This window comes from Haliotis rubra, unplaced genomic scaffold (genome assembly GCF_003918875.1).
Source record: "Haliotis rubra isolate DU_JTF1 unplaced genomic scaffold, ASM391887v1 Scf1617, whole genome shotgun sequence".
Taxonomy (NCBI): Eukaryota; Metazoa; Mollusca; class Gastropoda; order Lepetellida; family Haliotidae; genus Haliotis; species Haliotis rubra.
In genome coordinates, this window is record NW_025765578.1 from 80343 (window position 1) to 101694 (window position 21352).

Sequence of the window (21352 nt, forward strand, 5' to 3'; positions counted from 1 at the left end):
CGAATTCATTTTCAGGTTTACGAGAATTTTGCATTTGTATATGACTCGTGCTGCATGTGGTGCAGGATACGCTTATGTTATCGTATCATCACAATTTCATTTAAAAAAACTCATTGCATAATCGGAATAAGAATCAAATCTGCATTAATAGATATTTCGTAAAACTGTGGATTTGAAATTCGACTTTTCGATATCAATTTTGGATGTTTAACATCTGTGGCTTATGAGCGTTGTTTCCATTGACTACTCACCCAGATGAGCTTTTAAGCGTGCAGCACTAATTGTGTTTTATTTACAGTGGATCTCCGACAGAAAAGGTCTAGCCAGTGGACTAATTGTAGCAGGATTTGGTGGTGGCCCTTTCATATTTGATTACGTTCAAACATGGTACATCAACCCTCAGAACGAGCCCCCCTCCGTATCTTATCCATGGTCAATAGTAAGTATTCATTGTTCTATTTGTGTCATATGTTGTTGCTGTTTATTTCGCGAGACCAGTGACCAGGTTGTTTATCCTATGATTGTGGGTTCGCATCCCAGTTTGTCCCGAGTGTGTTTCGAGGTGTGTAAGCACCATTCCTAGGGAACACCAGCATCACCTAGAGTTGAGAATGGACATCTGTTCACATCGGCGTTAAATCAGTCACTCACTCACTCTTGACATCCTAATTGCACCCCAGTCTCCAAATACGTTATTGATAGTTACAAAGGGCGGTAACTCGACGTTCATTTAAAAGCAGTTCATCTCAAGTAAGGCGGAAGTGTTAGCGGAACAACTATTAATTGTCACATTCAGCAGAAAATGACACAATGAGAATGAAAAGGTAAGCAATTGCACTCAGTGTTACAGAGTTTGTTACAGAGTCTTTCATTCGATGTGACACACCAGCTTGATTATATCCATCGCGGTTGATGCCCCAAATCACTTGGAAACGCGATGTACGTTTGCTGGGTGCCATTAAGAGTGTGTTACTTCACTTCGCCAGACCTTAGTGTTGTTTAGTACTTCGAGTGACCAACAACGTTTCATACGTTTTCGAATGGTTTCATTGTTGGCAGTGGACAGTAAGGAACCGATAATCCATGCGGGATCTAACCATCCCCAAATACGCCAACTATTACGACTGTCAACAGCTGTGACAGCCAAGCATGGTTGTATACTTGGTCTGGTCTAGTAAAGTCATATCTGGCGGTCCCGCAATTTGGAACCAGTAGAAGTTCTTGAAGTTCTTGTCACCGGAAATCTGGTATCGGGTGTAGGCAGGGCTCTGTGTCGCCGGGAACCAGCTTAGTACCGGAAGTAGCGCCTCGCGAGATTTACAGGCCCTATGGTCAATGTGGTGCTGTAGTATAATTCAGAGTGTCTATCCTCGACATTGTATAACATGTATTGATATGCTTATCATATAAACTGAAAATGATTTGAAAATAGTGCATAATTTGTTGTTTATCACCTATGTGTTTTCAACTTGTGTGGACACTCAAGTAGGTATCAATACATTACATGAAATCAAACCCTATATTGGTTACACCTACTTGGGTTGTCCGACCAGATTTGCAGAGGTCATAACACGACGATGTCGTATTGGCCATACAATATATACCCATGAATACCTATTAAAAGGTGAGGATCCTCCGTTTTGTATCCCTTGTGATGAAAGAATCACGGTCAAGCATGTCTTGCTTGACTGCATTGAATATTCCATCACAAGGGATAACTATTTCAAAATCACGAACAATGAAGGATCTTTTTAATAATGTCAGTTCTCATTTAATTATTGCATTTATAAAAGAATTAGATTTGTTAAATGATTTGTAACTAGATGCATATTTTATTATTGGTAGTTTAGATTAGTAACTGAGATTGTTAGTGGCTGTACCCTGAAAGGGGGTTGAAGTAGCGTTAAATTATTGTCCTCCTGAGAGGATACGTATGTCCCAACACTTTCAAAGTCAATTTAAACTTACCAGGATTTTTAAACGTAGTATTCTTGTTATTTTAATTTTGGCTAACATTTCTTACAGTCGCCATGGTCCCTAGTATGGTGATCTACGTTCAGTTGTTGGTGATCTATAGCCTATTTTTATATTGTATTGTCCTCTATAGAAAAATTGTTTTAGATTGTATTAGTAGTTTTACAAGTATATCTGTGATGTTTGTAGTTGTTTTACTGTCCTTCGGTGACAAGATTTTATAATCTATCTTTACTAATTGTTAATCTATAACTTGTTTTAGTCACGATATGGCTGAAATATTGCCAAAGTGCCAACTCACTCACTCACTCACTAACTTTCAACTTGTATTGCAGCTACTTTATACAACGAGCTATTCTAAGCAGAGTCCCCCTCGTCTTCATCGTTCTGGGAGGATGTTACGTAGTTCTACAAGCGTTCGGAATCCTGTTGCTAAGGGATCCGCCCCAGGTGAGGTGTCCTTTGACATTAACACACAAGGGTTCACCCACACTGGAGACCACAACTCGGTCCTTGCCACCATCAACCAACACGAAATCTCTAGGCTCTCCTACAGACACAGTTCTTCATATGTAATAACGATCTCACATACGGTGCTGATGTGCATTCAAAACAACTTACCAGTGAATATGTTTCGCCAGTATTTAAAATACATTCAAATCCTTCCCCAGTTCAGAATATTCTTCAATAATGTTGCTCGATATACATCGTAAATTAATTAAACAAATTTTCCCAATCAATATGAAGATTTTAACTGAAATAATTATGCGTGAAAATATTGTTATATATGTTGTTATGTTTCACTCTTTCACCTTTTCACCTCAAAATCAAAGATCTTTATCCACAGGCCCATACACATATAACATATATACAATCAGCATATATTGGAAACATGATGTAAAACAATACGTATTAAGAGTTTAACAAAGTCTGTCTCTTCTTATATACATTTCCATAAATTAATAATGATTCACTGTAAGCGGAAGTTAACAGGCTTTTGAATATAAATATATATGGAATTTGGTTATAGACATGTGGAAAATAACGTAATCTTACTTCAGAATAAAATTGAATACTAAAAGAAAATAGAATTCATCCTCTATACCGAATTTGTGCGTAGAGATACATCAATATTTAACCATCTTCCTTCATTTTGTTTAAATCGTAATAAGCCTGATCGGAATTTTATAAGAATATTACGATATTTAATTTCATGTATAACACCTAAAATACGCGGATGACCTTAGAATCTACATAACCCGTGACGATCCGGGTTAGAGTTGGACTTCAGTAACACATGCTTGTCTCAAGAGGCGACTAACAGGTTCGGGTGGGCAGGCTCGCTGTCATGGTTGACCAGTCATTGTATCTCAACTGCATAGGTCGATGCTCATGATGTTCATCACTGGATTGTCTGGTCCAGTTTAGATTGTTTGGACTGCAGTTATATAGATGAAATATACAAAACAAACAAACTTGAGTACATGTTGATGAGCACACGTTGCATGAGCACACGTTGCAGGAGCACACGTTGTGACATTTCTTTCCTGTATTTATTGGTTGGCGGACACGGCAGACTAGACTCGTGGACGTTGAGGAGGATGTGGACGACGAAGAGACATCACTCTCACCCGAAAGAGAGCCTACTTCCATCACGAGGTTCAGTTACACATGGATGCATGTTCAAACAACTTGGGTTTTGTTATTTAATGTCAGGTGTTAGCCTTCTGCTCATACCTTGGTCATGGAGTATGTAGAGCAATGATTAAATGAATAATGATACTTACCACAGACAAGGCTAACGAGGAAATAATTTGTGATCACGATTCGATTAATTAATATCTAAATTAGACCACGCCTACTGAACTAGGTTCAGCTGTTGCCCTTTATTGGCGAATGTCTCTGCTGAATATTCTCATTCGGTATTTCAATGCACAATTTATTGTTAGTCAGATTCATGAACAGCTTAAATGTGAACTTGTTGTTTGTCTGGTCTAGTTGTTCATACGGCACTTGCCATTACGAAACAGTTACCAACGATTAAACACACGTAGAATATGAGAAACAGCTTGGGTCATCGATGCTGATCTAATATTTACAATTATAGCAAATCAAACAGCTATCGTATCATGATTGTAGCTACGGCCATGATGAACAAGAGCACTATGTGTCATGGAAACACAGTTGGAAGATGAAGGACTTTTGGCTGCTGTGGTTCACGCTGCTCTTCAACAGTGTTGGTCTTGTGTTCTTTTCAACATTCTGGAAAGTACGTAGTGTTTCTGAGTCGGATCAATTTGTCAGAACCCTCATATAGCAGAGTCCGGGGTTTTGGGAGGACATGTTCCTTTAAAATGTGCCCATTATAACTATGATCTTCTTTCATGAATGTACTGAGGGCTATTAATTACAAGTATTATGTAAATATCTCGCACTTGTCATCCAGAAATAGCATTTGATTAATGTAGCTTTAACAAGTGGAAACGTGCTGATTGAGTTTATGAATGCTACAGTGATGCATTGTAAGACTTTGAACATTTTGAACTGATCATTGCAGGCATACGGACAAACGTTCATCCATGATGATCACTTCTTGGCCGTTGTTGGAAGCTGTGCGTCCATATTCAATGCTGGGGGCAGAATCTGGTGGGGGCATTTTGGCGACAAAGTGTCCTTTAAGGTATATGACACGAACAACGAAATATTTTTTGCAGAGATACATTTTCATGCATAGGTGAATGGCGACTCAAGGAAAGTAATAAGCCATTCCAGTATGCCAGATAAGGTGGATCGTGTTTTACAACGTGTCAGCCTTCATGTTACATGGTATATGGTTGTCTATGTTGTAGGTTGCCATGATGTCCTTATGTACAGTATTCACGGTGCTTATGGCAACGTATAAGTTGACGGAACTAGCAGGAAAACCACTATTCTTCATCTACGTATGCCTGACGTTCGGAACTTTCAGTGGAAACTATTCGTTATTTCCATCTGTCACAGTGCAAACATTTGGACAACGCTACTTCATACAGAACTATGGACTGTTGTTCACCTCTCAGGTTTGTACCACAAATTCCGCGGACACTGCACGCCGATATATTAGCCACAATACAAAATTATACTAGGCCGGAACTGATATCTGGGTGAGTTGGTGAGAGAGTGAGTTGACACTGCAGGACAATATATTAGCCACGACACCAAAGGATATCAGACCGGGACCGATATCTAGGTGAGTGGGTGAGCAGGTAAGAGTCAGTGAGTGAGCTGTGTTCAACTCAGCGGTGAGCAATATTTCAACTTCGTGTGTAAGGTTTATGTGGCACTATAGCTCTATCTGATCCAGGCCTAAGACGTGTACCACTTCGGCAACACCCATAAGAACAGATATTGTTCTTATAAATCTAAAATAAAATCAGGCGCGATGGTTTTGTATCGTTTTCAGACGCTGTGTCCTCTGCATTTTTCCTTTCATGAGCAGAGAGATATTTCGTACTTTGCAGGCGGTCATGTCCGTGATCATTGCCGTCATCGCTCCCTACATCCAGGACAACTTTGAGTGGTATGGGTTCTTCCTCCTGTCGACTGGGTGCTCCGTCGTCAGTACGTATGGTTTGATATAAGCCTCCTGGAACATTCAGTGTTTTATCACAATGTTTCTCGCACACGCCTCGATTAAATTCATAATTATCCATGTCTACATTGTATTGCAATGACTGGGATATAGTCGGGTATGCAGCTGCTCGTTCTTGATATTGTCTTGAATAATTGGCATTACTGATTACTATGTGCAAGTAGTGTAATCCCAAATATACTACCATCAAAATGTTTGGTTTTCGTATAAACCATCAAAAGTTTAGACTCACTAGTATAAATTTAGCCACTTACTTCAGTCAACTGTTCTAAACTAGATTTTGCAAAATATTCCATACTGTTTAAAGGTACTGTCTACACATGAACTAATGTATTGTAAAACAAATTCGTAACATTGAAAAGATTATTGTCATGAGTTCAGTAAATAATGAAATTCTTTATTTGCACATGTTTTTCAGCAATTTGATGCATGATCCTCTGCAATTCATCTGCATAAGGTCTGCAGTTGGTTCCCCAAAGTTAGTGGAGAAATTCATCTTCGATGTAACCACACACACACACACACACACACAAACACACACACACACATAGATACATAGATACATACATACATACATACATACATACATACATACATACATACATACATACATACATACATACATACATACATACATACATACATACATACATACATACATACATTACATACATACATACATACATACATACATACATACATACACACACACACACACATACATACATACATACATACACACACACACATACATACATTACATACATACATACATACACACACACACACACACACACACACACACACACACACACACACACACACACACATACATACATACATACATACATACATACATACATACATACATACATACATACATACATACATACATACATACATACATACATACATACATACATACATACATACATACATACATACATACACACATACATACATACATAACATATAGTGAGTGCTTTAAGTGAGTCTAAACTTTTGATGGGTAGTATATATGATATGTTACATAAAGACCCCGAGAAACCAGTGAACAACGTATTTATCTAACCTAACACCTTAATGTTACTTTTGAATTGTTTGAAACACGGCTACAAATCTTTTTGAAGCCATCGCTAGATTTTTCTGGCCAGAAAAACAGATTTAGAGTTATCTCCCCTCCATCGATTCGCATTCGCAAAACATCGGTAATTAACGTACATCATACGCGATTCAGTGTTATTCGAGATAAAGAATTACTACCACGAAATACCAAATGAGTTGCGATTGACAGCGGGGTACATTGAAATGTTACTCGCTTGTAAGCGGGGTACATTGAAAATAATAGAAGAGCTTATATATGATATGTTACATAAAGAATTATGCAGTTTCGTCAAAATATGATCAACTACTTAGTAGTTGTTGTTTATCTCCTGTTCTAGGTTTCCTACTGATGTTATGTTTAAAGCAACAGCGACCGTTCAACTGAGAAACGGGAGCTACACCCATCTGAAACCAGTGCTGTATGATTCTAGTTTGCATATGCACTTTCTTCGAAGAATCTTCCACCGAAGAGTAACAAAAACGGAACAATAGCAGGGAGCAGTCCAACAGGGCTCCTTGTTCACTCTGTTTCTTATTGTAAAGGGTGAGGCAGATGCGCCTGGTTTTACGTTTAGTCCGTCAAATACAGCACCAATGAACAAATGTTTTTCATCCTGTTAATTCATTTAATTGACCCGTGAAGATGTGGGTTAGAACTGGTCTTCAGTTACCCATGCATGTCGTATGAGGCTACTTACAGGATCGGTTGTGGTCAGGCTCGCTTGACACATGTCATCGTATCCCAGTTGTAATACAAGGCTCATGCTGTTTGTCACTGGCTTGCCTGGTTCAGACTCCATTATTTACAGCCCGCCGCCAGATAGCTGGAACATTGCTGAGTGCGGCATTAAACGACAAAAGGTCTCATTCAATCAATCAGTTACAAAGTCTCACACATATTATAAGACTGGCCCTAGAACAGAAAATCAGTGCATTATGTCACTTTCAATATTGAAACATCTCCTTGTATAACTCGAAATGACTTGTCATTTCCCCTGTCGAAATAAAGGCTTCATTGTGTAACACTTTTCAGTTGAAAGTTCAGGTCTCACAGCAAATCTTACATTTCCTGCTTAAGTGTACAAATTGCTATGTGTGTCGACAAAACGGAACAATACGTTCGTCCAGAAATCTGCCAGAAAAAGGTTTCAGTGTAAAACGAGAAAATAAGGAAATGCTATAGAATTAACATGATTTACAAATAAATACAGGTTACTGCAAAGTAATTGCAACTTCAGTACAAAATAGAGTAGCAGTACAATGGCAATACAACTAACAATATTATATAAACGCATTTATTATACCCCACTGTACAGTACACAACCCTGTGCACTTCAAAATAACCCACGAATCCGTTGGTATATGAGCAGATGGTGGCCATATGAATACGTGCAAACACCTAGTTGTTGGTACAGCAACGTGCAATAAAGCTGGACAAAGTACTATGACTGTGTGTTCCAGTCCACCCAGCTGTGAATGGGTACCTTGAAAGGATGGGAAAAGCACAATAACTCAGTGCGTCTAGTGGCTGCAAGAGTTGTATACTCCCAGGGAGTTGATATTGATAATTCGTTGTGCCGTTGAGATCGAGGGGAAAATACCAACACCTTGAGCATGTATTAGTTGCGTGGATGTGTGCGATGTATAAGTATATATATAGTTAAGTGTATATACATACACACACCCTTAGACCCGTGAAGGTCCGGGTTAGAATATTGATCTTCAGTAACCCATGCTTGTCGTAAGAGGCGAATAATGGGATCGGTGGTCAGGCTCGCTGACTTGCTTGACACATGTCATCGGTTCCAATTTGCGCAGATTGACGCTCATGATGTTGATCACTGGATTGTCTGGTCCAGACTCTATTATTTACAGACATGTAGCTGGAATATAGCTGGGTGCAGCGTCAAACTCACTCACTCACTCACGTATATATACGAAAGTGCAAAGGAAGTAGATTTCTTAGTTTAAATTAAAAGGTATATTTTCACTGCAGTGACATTCATTTGACCTATCACTTTGCTGGTACTACTTATTTCATAAAATGCATTTCTTCAGGTGGCGTTGGCATCGGATGACCAACGTCAAGCGGGGAACATTTACACCGATCAGCTGATTGCCAAGTCATTCAATGCACCGGCACTGAGCTAGAGCGACTGTGAATGACTCGCCCCCGCTGAGTCGAGTCCATGCCTCGCTTTGTGCAAATTTGCCTTTGTTACGTGCTGTCAGCGTACGGTCATTTTACGTGCAACCGACACACTCGATTGGCAACAGTCATTACCTGTAGTTTTGCTTCATGACACAGTAAATAGCTGGATGTTATGTCTCAATCGTTCTCTCCACTTTCTATCGGCGTGCACTGTTTGTTTTTTGGTTTTATGTTTTCGTATGCCAGGACCGAGTTTTTACGTTTTCGCTAAAACCAAAATGATTATTATCAGAGGTGCCCTTACCCATGTAATGACAAACAAGGATAGGAATGTATATAAATACATGTCTCAATTTTGTATATTTTTGCGAACGATGTCTTTTAGCCTATAAACGTGAACAGTCTGTTAGTTTACAGTTGGGAGATCTTGGAATTTTCTCGGATGAACGTTTGTTTAAAGTTAATTAAATCAAAAGTAAAGAAAGAAAAAGGGGGTTTAAAATAAATAAGATAGTCTAGGTGTTTAGTGATATTTGATATATCTATCGAGTCGTGTCGCTAAATACGTGGCATTTCATTAGACACACGAAACATCCACTATTGATTCCAATAATAAAGACAGATGAATTCCTAAAATTTCAACATTGGTCATGCTTCCACAATTCTAAACGTTGGGAACCGGGTGAAGATGTTGCTATGTTTACGCATCGCCTGGTTTAGTGTAGTGTGACTTGAACAGCTGCATTAACATTCTTACATTCCATGATATATTAATATATTTTTGAAAAGTAAGTGGAAAAAAATATTGCATGACGGTATTCTGTGAATATGTCAAAATTATAAAAATGCCTCGTACTAATTATATATTGCTTAAATAATTAATTCGTTTGTTCATTGGTTTGATTCCAGTATAAGCCCTATTTGGTGGGCCACAGAGCTACTGGTTTCTGAAAGGGCAGCATTTATAATTTGTGTGTTTCTCATCGCCCGACCGACCATTCTAATCTAATTGCCGACCCTACCAAACATTCCAACACTGCCGACTCAAACCTAAAGCGTACCGCCTCGTCATATAAAATATTTATCTTTTAATCAGTCGCAGTCGTTAAAAGAAGGCGAGAAATTGCAATATGAATTACAATAAATGAGAATCAAGAATAATATTTAGATCATTTTGATTTTATTAAGCTTTTCTCCCCTACCGACCGACCGACACATGTTCAGAATTTGGTGGCTACATGAAACATACAAAATTATGCCCATATAATACAATTCGCTTCCAGTTTAATTATCTGCCCCAGCCATGAGTGTAGAGCCTCTACAGCACGAACACACACAAGACATACATAGACACTTCGAAATAATCTAAAACTTGATGTTTCTACTTCAACTTCAAGTCATGACTTTTCGTCGATACCTCGAGCAGGATTCGCGAATGAATCCCTTTGAAATACCATATACATGTGTGGACTCGTTTTGTTTAGTATTCTGCAAAGTATGAGGTTACTATAGGGTTACTAATAAAGGCAATAACATGTAAACAAGTCATACGACCTTGATCTTCGTGTTGGAAATCAACAGTCTGCTGACTCGTATGAAATCACGGAGCCAATATGACATGGCATGAGTCGATCGTCTTGCAGTGTCCTCTTAAGCTAATCTACTCCGAACTGATTTTGAAGCTTGGGCTTTCGCTGACCACATATGTTGTCTGACTTAGTGATGATTGTCTTCATACAGGCTATTATGAACCTTTTATTTTAAAATCGGCATTTTTCATATAACCGTTCAAGAAGTAAACTGGGCACGTTCCCGACGTTAACGTTTGAGAGAGAAATCTAGGTCGAATCATCACGACACACGTCAATAGAATAGAATCGTTTCCAGTTGTGTCTATCGACATTTTAATTCTGCTAGTCACTCCATCCTGTGTATGTAATTTAGGAAGTTAGAAAAATCATACCGTCATTCTCATAGCCTTAAAACAGTTGACCTTACAGAATGTCAAGAGAAACAGTAGTATATACAATGGGGGTTCTGGATCACTTTCAACCAAAGCCTCTGCAAAGCCTTATTTCACAAGTAAGGCTTTGGTCGGACCCTTAGCTCTTGCTACCATTACCCCTACTATGAAAAAGTTTGGGACGATAGCGGGACCTCCTAGCCGCACCGGGGGTATGGCTGGAGTGTGTTGGTATTCTGGGTTGCACCATCCAATACTGGGCTGCGTCTAACGTGCCGCTATGACACTATGCCATGTTTACCTCGATGAAACAGTTTAATGTGAATCGCCTATGATCTCTTTGGTGTTCGTAATAAAGGCTTGCTGGGCTTTTTTCACCCCTTGTTCTATGTACTTTTTTTTCTCGTCCTCACTGATAGCAGACTTACGAGACTTGGATCGAATCTCTTGTTTCATTTTGTTATATATTGTGAGATCAGAGAGGATTGAACAAAACTCCTCCTCTGAGATCTTACTGTCAGTGAGTGCCGTGGAAATACGCTCACTTACCGTGTTCAGCTTTGCTTCAGCCAGAACCCTGATCTCATCGTGTTTCAACGCCTTACGATGCAGTCTGCGTGATGCAAATTTAAGCACCAACCCTAACACCCCTGTCACCCCAGCTGTTATTTCAATGCTTAGCACTATAGGTGCAGCCACGATGGTAGCTAACAACCCAACACCTGCCGCCCCTAGTCCCATGCTGGTTGCCATAAGGGCAGTATCAGTCCCGTCCACGGCATTGAAAGCTCTATGGTACTTCTTATATAGTGCTTTCCGCGTGTCGCGGTCTTGTTCTAGTTGGCGTTTTACATCGCATAACTGCCTCAAGCGGAACCCGTCTACAGTTTCCAGGGTCTTCGCTACTTCCTCTACGACTGGGTATAGCCCCATCCTATAATATATATTATAAAAGATATTTTAATTGGGTTTCATTTAACCTTCGATTAATGTACTTAAAGCTGATAATACTTAGATTAACTTGCGTGTAAAAACTCGTGGTCTCAGCTCTACGTCCATTTATGACATGAACTCCATCAAGGCTTGCTAAAGGTTCATTTCCCGATACCCTAATAATACGGCAACGTTGGTTTTCATGCTTGTCTTTCCAACGTAACATAATATCACCTAAAAGTTTAATAAACCTATGGGGCCAAACCCCTAGCTCCCCGAGATAGATGTCTATGATGAGTGTGAAGTTTTCCGCGACCTTTTTAAAGACCTCTTGGTAATCGAGTAATGTGAGCTCTGTCTTCACCTCCCCACTGGAAGCTAACATGTTGCCCGAGTGGTCTGGTATTGGTATGACTTGTACACTATATTCCGGAATGAACGATCCTAGTATGATGCCGTTGTTCCTAATCTCAGAGATAGTATTATTTTGTTTCAAGGAGATATAAGGTGAGGTGAGGGTTAAGTTGATCAACCATTCAGGCTCTTTAAAATCTGATAACGACACACGCCTATACACGTTGTCTTTGAAGTGTAGGATGTATAAGGTGTCTTCCTCACCAGGCTGATCGAATCCCTCCGTGTCCCCTAGGTCGTTAAGTGTAGCGTTGGGATGATGACTGGTCATTGCTATAATACTATTACGATATAATTTCCAACTGGTTTTCTGATAATAGTTCAGGGGTGCACTTCAACCCCATGAAGTGTATGTTGTCGGGAAGGAAGATCTTGGTTAGTGATATAGCGTCTTCCACGATCACGGTGACACCCTGCAGACTGGTTTTGGAGTCGACACCCACCCGCACGTAAACATTGCAAACGTGATACTGGTGTTGTTTCCCCCACCGGAGTTTGACCCCTTTCACGATTTCGACATCATCCCGCGATGGTTCCCCTAGGTAGACTTGGATGATCAGTGTTGAGTTCGCCGGTAGACTCTCTAGGATCTTGACCACGCCTTCGAATTCAGACACCAACTGCAATGTCACGTTTTGTATGCCCGCTTTACTCGATAGCATGTGGGCTGCCATACTGTTGAGTGGGCTGATGACTACGCTACGTCTCTGAGTCGGGACATAAGCCACGAGCAGGGTTCCATTGTTCACGACTTTGTTTAGGTGGTTGTCTTTGTTATCCGTGAACACGTAGGGGGGAGCCGAGCTTAATATTGAGAAACCAGTCGACTTTATCGGGTAATAACACCCACTTGTCATCATCGGTGAAGACGAGTGTATATGGCTTATTTTTGGTGATAGCCGTCACGTTGCTCTCAACATCGGTTAAGTCGAACAGTTTGCCTCCGAACGATGGGTATATTATCCAGTTATCATCGCCGGTGTTGACAAGGGTGTACTTAGTGTTGACTGCCGCTCTTGTGGTATCTACCATATCACTTAGGTTGCTAGTACCACCGGAGGGGACTTCAACGCGTTTGTAAATGCTGTTTTTCAGTTGCAAGGCGTACACTTTACCATCCACTCCGGGGTCGTCGAATCCGCGTGTGTCCCCGAGGTCGGATATCCCCACATTGATGCATTTTTTTCAACTTCATTCCAGGACCTTGTGCGCTGGTCATTTTATGTGCAGCGTTATGCTAAGGTATCCTATATTCACGAGATTATGATTTATATCTAACACCGATATTATCATCTCAGGGATGTTGCCTTGGGTTAACCTCTTATACTGCCGAGGTGAAAACGACTCAGTTCTACCGTCGTTGTATTTCTCCGTTTTCACCGGTACGGCTCTCAGTATAGTGGAAGGGTGACCCCCCTTGAATGTTGTCAGTTGTGCTAACCTGGCTGAGATGAATGCACAGCTCTCGATACGGTACTAGGTCGGGTAACTTAGTGCCTGTGGCGGTAGTCGTTGGATTTATCTCGTCAGGCTGCATACCGAGTGTCCTCGCCAATGGTCGGCCAAGTCTCAAGGAGTTTCTTCCGTTGTTGATTAACACCACTGTGCCGTTTGAGTCGTTCATCTTGAGTTCGGCTCCTAGGGGTTTGAAGACCTCGTCGCTTAGAGAACACACGCTGTAGTAGCCGGCACTTATCTGGTTGCGAGCACCACCTACGAACAGTTTATTGTTGCTAGCGTTGATGTTAGTCCATCGCGGTAGGTAGGTTATATCGCACAGTGCTACTTCGAGTTGACCCGACGTATTATCGATCGCGTGCGTCAGCTGAACGGCCTCACCGCTCGTTATTCCTGGAAGTGTTATGTACATGTTAGAGTATATAAACTCATTATATAATAGTTTTAAAATGTACTCCCCTGGAGTGTTTTACCCTAAACTGGACGTAGATTTCCCCCCACATGAAGATCGTGGTCGCTGCCGGGTTGTATTTCGACGCCCAGTTCATAGATGTGTTTGATAAGTATAAGTTTTCGGTGACTAACGCTAAGGTAGTTCATGCTTGGTTCAACAAACCGATGCAGTTCTGGCAGAATCAACTCAACTTCGCCGTGTGGTGCGCTACAACGGGGTGTGGTGTGACATTGACCGACACTCGGCGTGGATCGCTGAGTCAGTCTGTGTTCACGTTTCACGTGTACTACCAGGTCAGGCGTATCCTCAAAGAGATCAGCCCGCTCCCACAGGAAAAGGCGTGGAACCCAGTAAAAACCAATACGATAGACGGGCCTACGAACGTATTTGCAACGAATTCGAACTAAACACGAAGACGGATTGGCGTTTGCCGGGACCGAACCACGGGTTGGGTATCCCCATCGTTCACAATATGCCCCTCGTGGAAGCCAGCGAGAAGTTGAAAGAATGGGATTACGAGTCGTATCATCACCTCACAACCAACGAGTGGGATGACCGTTACATGGCTTTCGACAACAGTAAGGATTACAGAGTCTGGAGGTTTGAGCAGGGGGCAGCGGATGACTGGAAAAAGTTCATGCTGGACACATCGAAAGGGTTTACTCGTGCCGGGGTAATCAGGTTAAACGACTCGATTCGAACGTACGTGTGGGCGCTGTTGGGTGCGCAGACGCAAACGCGTTCCAATATCCTAGGCAAGGGGACTGCTTACGACGCTCAGAAACAGTTCGTTGTCAACGTTGAGGATGCTATCAATGCTCCAGTTGATCTCCCGAGTGCTATCAAACGTTACCAAGACGTGTTGGAATATGCTAGGTCGAAAGTCGACTACGTGTTCAACGTGGGACTGTACATGGCTCCGAGCGATATGCAACTGAGAGTAAAAAAAGTGGTGGGCTACAACAACGAAATAGTCATAGCCACGGCGGGTCAAAAGTTGGGCGTTAACCTCGATGTCAACGTCCCCCACGTCCCACCACCCACGACCGGTGAAACGGGTATAGTGGCGCCACCCCCGGAGCCTAGGGTTCAACATACACCCCCTGTGGGGTCACCCCCACACGTTCAGGCGGCCAATCAGCAGCACATCGATCGTAAAACAGCCCTGGTGGTTGGTGGGGTAGCTTTGGGGCTTATTTGGATAAAAATTCCTTAGCCGCTACGTACACCAAACCCGCCACTGCGACGATGGCTGCCCATAGGTTTTGACTGAGCCACGTGGCAGTTTTAGCCAGAGCGCCCAGCAGCCACGAGACGATGCTACCCAGGATGCCGGGTAGGGCTTCGGCGGCCTTACCAGCCAGTTTAGCCAGGGCTTCCCCTAGGGATTTCAGGTGTTTTTTATCCACTCTTTGACACCACCTGTGGGTGTTGGTGTTGGTGCAGGCGTGGGGCTACCCCCTGTCAATGACACCACCAGGGTTGATATGATGAAGCCCAGTGCAGTCAGAATGCTGGCGATGGTGATCCCTTGCTCCCGGAACAGTATCCGAATCCTGTCAGCTAGCGTGGTGTCTTCATTTAGAACTCGATCGATGGTTTCCCGTACTCTACTGATCTGTGATCGGAGCGCTTCCCGGTTAGAGGAAGCGGATTCCAACCGAGTCCGTCTCTCGTCTTCCAAGTTTTTTATTCTCTCCTCGATACGACGTTTCATATCACCATCCGCGTCGGTGAGTTTTATTTTCTCGCGAGCGATGTGCTCATCGATTTCGTTAAGTTTCCCCATGTTGTTCACGAGTTCTCCGCGTACATGTTTCAAGGCTTCGTCTAGGCCTCGCAGTTCCCTCAGGGGAAATTCGAGACCCGGCAAGGGTTTGTCATGGTACGTGGTCAATATTTTCTCGATACTGTCCGACGTTTCTTTAGCACGTTGGGGTATATCACCTTCATCGCCTTTGGGTCTGGCTGCTTGCAGATCTTGGACGACCTTCGCGGGAAGCTTTGACCGTGCGCCGGCGTAATCTATGAAGCCTAGTTCATCACGGATCAGCTGACCCCCACCAGGGCGACTGGTGAGTGTTGACAAAGCATACGGCTTCCCGTCTTTTTTTATGATATCGACCCCCGGGTGAGCCTTCAATCGCAGCGTGCCCTTCTTATCGACGGTAAACTTGGCATAGTCCCTTCCCAACGGCTTGATGTTGTCTCTATTTTCAACTGCGTTGTAATAATCGTCGACAGCAGGCTGTACAAGTTCAGTACTTAAGGGGGTAGTGAATGTGGTGTCATCCTCGAATGCCTGGGCACTATCATCCCACATATCATCCATAGGTATGTACTCTGCCATTATTTAGTATTAAAATATATTTCATTTATATAACAATGTACGGTAGAAAACTAGATCCTTTCAGAAGATCAAGAGAGCCTCTAGGCGTCAGAGCCGTGCGCCAGTCGGTGACCATCACCAACAATCCCAGCAAGATAGACCAGAATCAAACGCTGCTGGTTAGATTTCCAAACCTTGGCGAGAATGACCTCATTGTACCAGGCACGGTTCGACTGGCGTTCAACCTCACGTTGACCTCCACCAACGACAAACGTGAGCTAGTGCGGAACGTGGGTCGAGCCATCATCAAGAAAACAACCATCAAGATCAGCGGTAATGAGGTGCTGAGCATCGACGACAGCGACGTGTTTCACTGCTATGGGGATCTCTGGAAAAGCGAGGGAGAACGTGTCAATGACGTGTACCAGGGTATCAGCAAATCGACCAGGTCGCGCATAGGGTATGCCTTCACGCAAGACCAGCTAGACAAGATCACGGACGGTGAAAAGGCCATCGCCCAAGCGTACGGGAACAGGTTCTGCGTGCCGCTCGACTTCGAGTTGCTCACGGGACACGCGCCGTTTTACCAGGCCGCGCTGGGTGATAGGCTTGAATACGAGCTAACGTTTAACGACTACAGCAAAGTAGTGCGTACGCCGAACGGTGATGAGGCCAGTTACGCCATAGATAACATCTCTCTGGAGTTTGACATGGTCACTAGCCCGGAGCTGGCCAGGCAGGTTCGAAGCCAGTACTCTGGGAAGATGGCCATCCTGTACGACCGCATACTGAGGCATAGATCAGTCGTGCGAGATAAGAGCGACACTGTGTGGAATATCAACCTGAACGTGCCGGCGCGATCGATGAAAGGCATCCTGGTCGTCCCAGTGGAGGATTACGAGCCGTTCCGGAGGGACAGCGAGAAGTTTTTCAACCCCGAGATTGAAAAGGTGGAAGTGACCATAGAGGGCGTGCCCAACCAGCTGTTCAGTCATGGTATGAGGCCATACCAGCAGTGGGATGAGATAAAAAAGCTACCGGTCATCAAACAACACCCATACATAACCAAGGACCTGGACCTATCCTCCGTGCAAATCGGTGAATACCTGGCCACCAAGTACGCGCTGTGGTTGGACATGCGATCCACGGATGACGATAAACTGCACGGTAGCGGACGCCGCATAGACAATGGCAGCGAAGGGATTACTATCCAGATTACCAAGAAGGCTCAACCCGCTGGCAAGTTGAAATTATATCTGTACGTGATTATGGACGCGCAACTTAATATAGACAATGGGAGATTCGTGCAAGCCATCTATTGATTTGCCACGTGACCCACACTGCGCCATAGTGTGCGGGCAGACTGGCTGTGGGAAGACCGTTTTCGTGTTGGATATGTTGGAGGGGTACTACAGGGATGTGTTCGACAACATCGTTATCATGTGCCCTACTCTGAGCATGAATAAAACGTACACGGAAAGACCTTGGGTGATGACGGACCCGGACGTACACAAAGTCGACCCGGGAACACGCCTGCAGGACTGGTTGAAAGCTCTTCACGAGAAATTTAAAGGGGAGTCGACGCTGTTCATACTAGACGACTGCAGCGCTAATCGCGAGATAACAAAAAAAGAGAGACATGCTATCGTACCTGGCCTTCTCTGGCCGACACGCAAATCACAGCGTCTGGGTACTGACGCAGAAGTTCAACTCGGTGTTGAAAGACCTAAGGGAGCAGACGCGATGGGTGGCCTTATTTCACTGCAAGGACAGGGATTCGTTCGAGGAGTGTTTGAGAGAGAACGATGTGATGAGTAAATTAGAACGGGAACGGGTGAAGAAACAGCTCGCTGAAACTAAACACGCTAAGCTCGTGCTCAAGACCGACCAACCCGTGGCCTATAGGGTGTTTTAGCTTAGCAATGCTTAGCAATGATTAGCAATGCTTAGTAAATGCTTAGCAAAGCTAAGCAAAGCTTAGCAATGCTTAGTATAAATACTTAGCATTTAGTTATAGCTATGGTATTTGAAGTGTTTGTCGTGTGCAACTTAACCTTCATTTCCCTGTGTTTTGCCTGCATCGGGTATTATATTGTTAAAACTAAAACTTACTTATCACATTATAAGATGGAGTGTGAGGAATTGCTAGAGCAACTGTTGGTACCACAGGTGGACGATGATAAGCGAGAGAAACTGGTGGCGTTGGCTGTTGGTGGCAAAGCCAAACATTACTTTGGGGAGTACACTCCAGATAAAATTCACAAAATGTCAGCCGAAGAAATCGATAAGCTGTACGCTAGATACGAGGCTAGACTAGGTGCAGAGATGACAAAAACAATAGGATCGGCTATGACCCAGATATACACTGGTATTGCGTCATACTTCCTTCCCATCCCCCCGGAGCGCCGACTTTACTTGTGGGAAGACCTCGAGAAAGACCCTTTTATCGAACACGCCTTGAGCTCTATTAGCTGCGAGCTGTACCACAAATACGGTATGTTGTTAGCCCCGGTGACGGCGGCGATTATCACGGCAAAGCATTGTCAATTTGAGAGGAAAAATAATAATAATAGTATAGATGGATGCTGCACAGGAGGAGACACCACCCCAACTACTGGAGGAAACCCCCCAGGGAGCAGGGGGAAACCCCACCCCAACTGGAGGTGACCCCTACAGTAACCAGGCAGAAGAATCCTAAGAGAGTAGCTGCCGGTAAAAAACGGTGGTGTAACCAACATAAAATTATCAAGGTGACTCACCCAGAGCGACTCTTGTTGGCTGTATGCGTAACTGCTGTCGTGGTTATCTCGTGGTTACATACACGACATAGGAATCCTAAGGATTCCGGGGAGGGAAGCCCTCACAGGGAGGGGAAACCCTCCCGCGCAATTAGAGGTCGACCCGCATATCATGTTATAATTTAATATTTTATATCATATACATAATGTCTGAGGGGAAAACGTTCGTCAACGACGCATACCACGCCACAGTGGTCGCCAGTCTAGCCGTAGGATACGCTCGGTTGACCAAAATGGTGCTTAAACAACCAACTATCAAGCTAGATTTCAACCTGCAGGATATGGGTATGCTTATAATGAACCTTGGTATGGCGATGGCTACAAAAGACATCCTAGTAAAACAAGGGATACTACCTGAAAATATTATGAAGTAAATATAGGATGGCTACGATTGCCATGATGGTCGGTGGGGCGTTAGTAAATGCCCTAGCATTTTCCCGGGAGTAATTTCCTCTTCTCAAAACTACGAGAGTCACACGCGGCTGAAATACAGGAAGAAAGAAACCGGCACGACCTCGCTATTGAAAAATTACAGGCCGCACAATCCGAGTACGCTAAAAAACGCCTCCAGAGGATCGATTACATTAACGAACAACTCAGGCGTGAAAACCATGCCGTTCAAACATTCCACGATGTCGACGAGGCAGCGAGAGAATACTTCTTATTAACAGGTAAACAGTTGCAACCACTCAATAAACCCACACTCGCTCAGTACTACACACCATCCAAGGGGCAAATGGACCGTGAACTGGTATTCATAGCGCTGGGTATAGCAGCGACTGCGTTGGTTGCGAAACAATTAGACTAAGTACTCATATAAGTATGCTAAACATGAGACCTGCTCCATACCGATGCGAATACATACTTATGGGGAAGACCGAGACCTGTGGTAGGAAATGCAGGACTCAGGGGTACTGTTGGTTCCACATGGGAAGCCCTAACTACGCGTGTTGTGTGTGTGGCATAGGGGTTAAAGGTCACTACTGCTTATGTAAAGCTCACGGGGCGAACGTAGTCAGACATCACCTCATCTACGAGAATAAAAAGGCCTACATAAAAGAACGTAGGCGACTTCTCAAGATAGTAGTGTAAGGCTGGAGGAGTTACCTCCCTTTGACTGTGGCCCAATTAGAGATTATACACACCTACGTATAGCTATGTTTGTGGAATTTAACCCCAGGGAAAGTATACCCGGCATCGAATCTCTGGTTAAAAACATAATCAAAGATGAACTGAACTTATGGGGACGCTTCAGATTTCAGGTCATATTGGAAGTGGTATGGATTAAGGAGGGTGTTAAGTATACTCGCCCCTTCACATGTGAGGGGGATATCACGACTCAATACCAAATCAATTGTTTTACAAGTATACAGGAATACATGTACAACTTCAAGGAACACTATATCCAACAGTGTAAGTACTGGGTTGAAACAGCCCATCTAGTGATTTTATGATTTACCTCACTTTACTGTGGCCCAATTAGACATTGATCTTCATAGGTGTGTACGCAACTATGACTACTGTTGGTGAACTTAAGCATATCGCCAGAAGCCGTGGTGTGATCGGGTATTCTCGAATGCGGAAGCCAGCCTTGTTGAGATTACTAGGTTTAGAAGCCCCTCCTACGGTAAAACAATTAAAAGCTCAAGCAAAACAGCTTGGACGCACAGGTTATTCAAACCTGGGGAGAGCCGGGTTAGTTGCATTGTTATCACATGCCCCCGTAGCAAAACCTCCCACTGTAAAACAATTGAAAGTTCAGGCACGTGATTTGGGGTTAGGGGGATATTCCCGAATGAGAAAACCACAGCTTGTAGAACTGTTACGGCAGAATAGAGCTGTCGACCTACAGTTCGTACCCACTGAGCGCGCTGTAGGTAATTATTTAAGAGGCTGGCGCATGCATGTTGATAGGAACATAGATATTATAGATATGAAGCCTCTGATAGTTGATAAAATAAACCAGGAACTAAACAGTCTAGGAAGTATCAAATTTCAAATCACAGTGAAAATGTCGCTCGATAAGCAGGTGGGTGGAGGTGTCACTGAGTACGTTCAGCCTTACTTCCGTGGTAAACAGCAGGTCGTGACCCATATAGAGACCATTGACGCATCAATCGATACCAGTTTTCAGCAGATACG

The 21352-nt window shown here is 43.2% G+C and overlaps 1 protein-coding gene across 1 annotated transcript; it reads left to right on the plus strand.

Annotated features, from left to right (window-relative positions):
- Positions 1 to 351: 351 nt before the first annotated feature.
- Positions 352 to 7732, plus strand: LOC124271610 (oxalate:formate antiporter-like). Its single transcript, XM_046706764.1, has 8 exons — positions 352 to 439; positions 2310 to 2424; positions 3542 to 3633; positions 4114 to 4243; positions 4532 to 4654; positions 4824 to 5033; positions 5475 to 5574; positions 7048 to 7732. Exons 4-8 carry the CDS (start codon positions 4166 to 4168, stop codon positions 7092 to 7094), a joined length of 558 nt encoding a protein of 185 aa, XP_046562720.1. The 5' UTR covers positions 352 to 439; positions 2310 to 2424; positions 3542 to 3633; positions 4114 to 4165; the 3' UTR covers positions 7095 to 7732.
- Positions 7733 to 21352: the final 13620 nt, after the last annotated feature.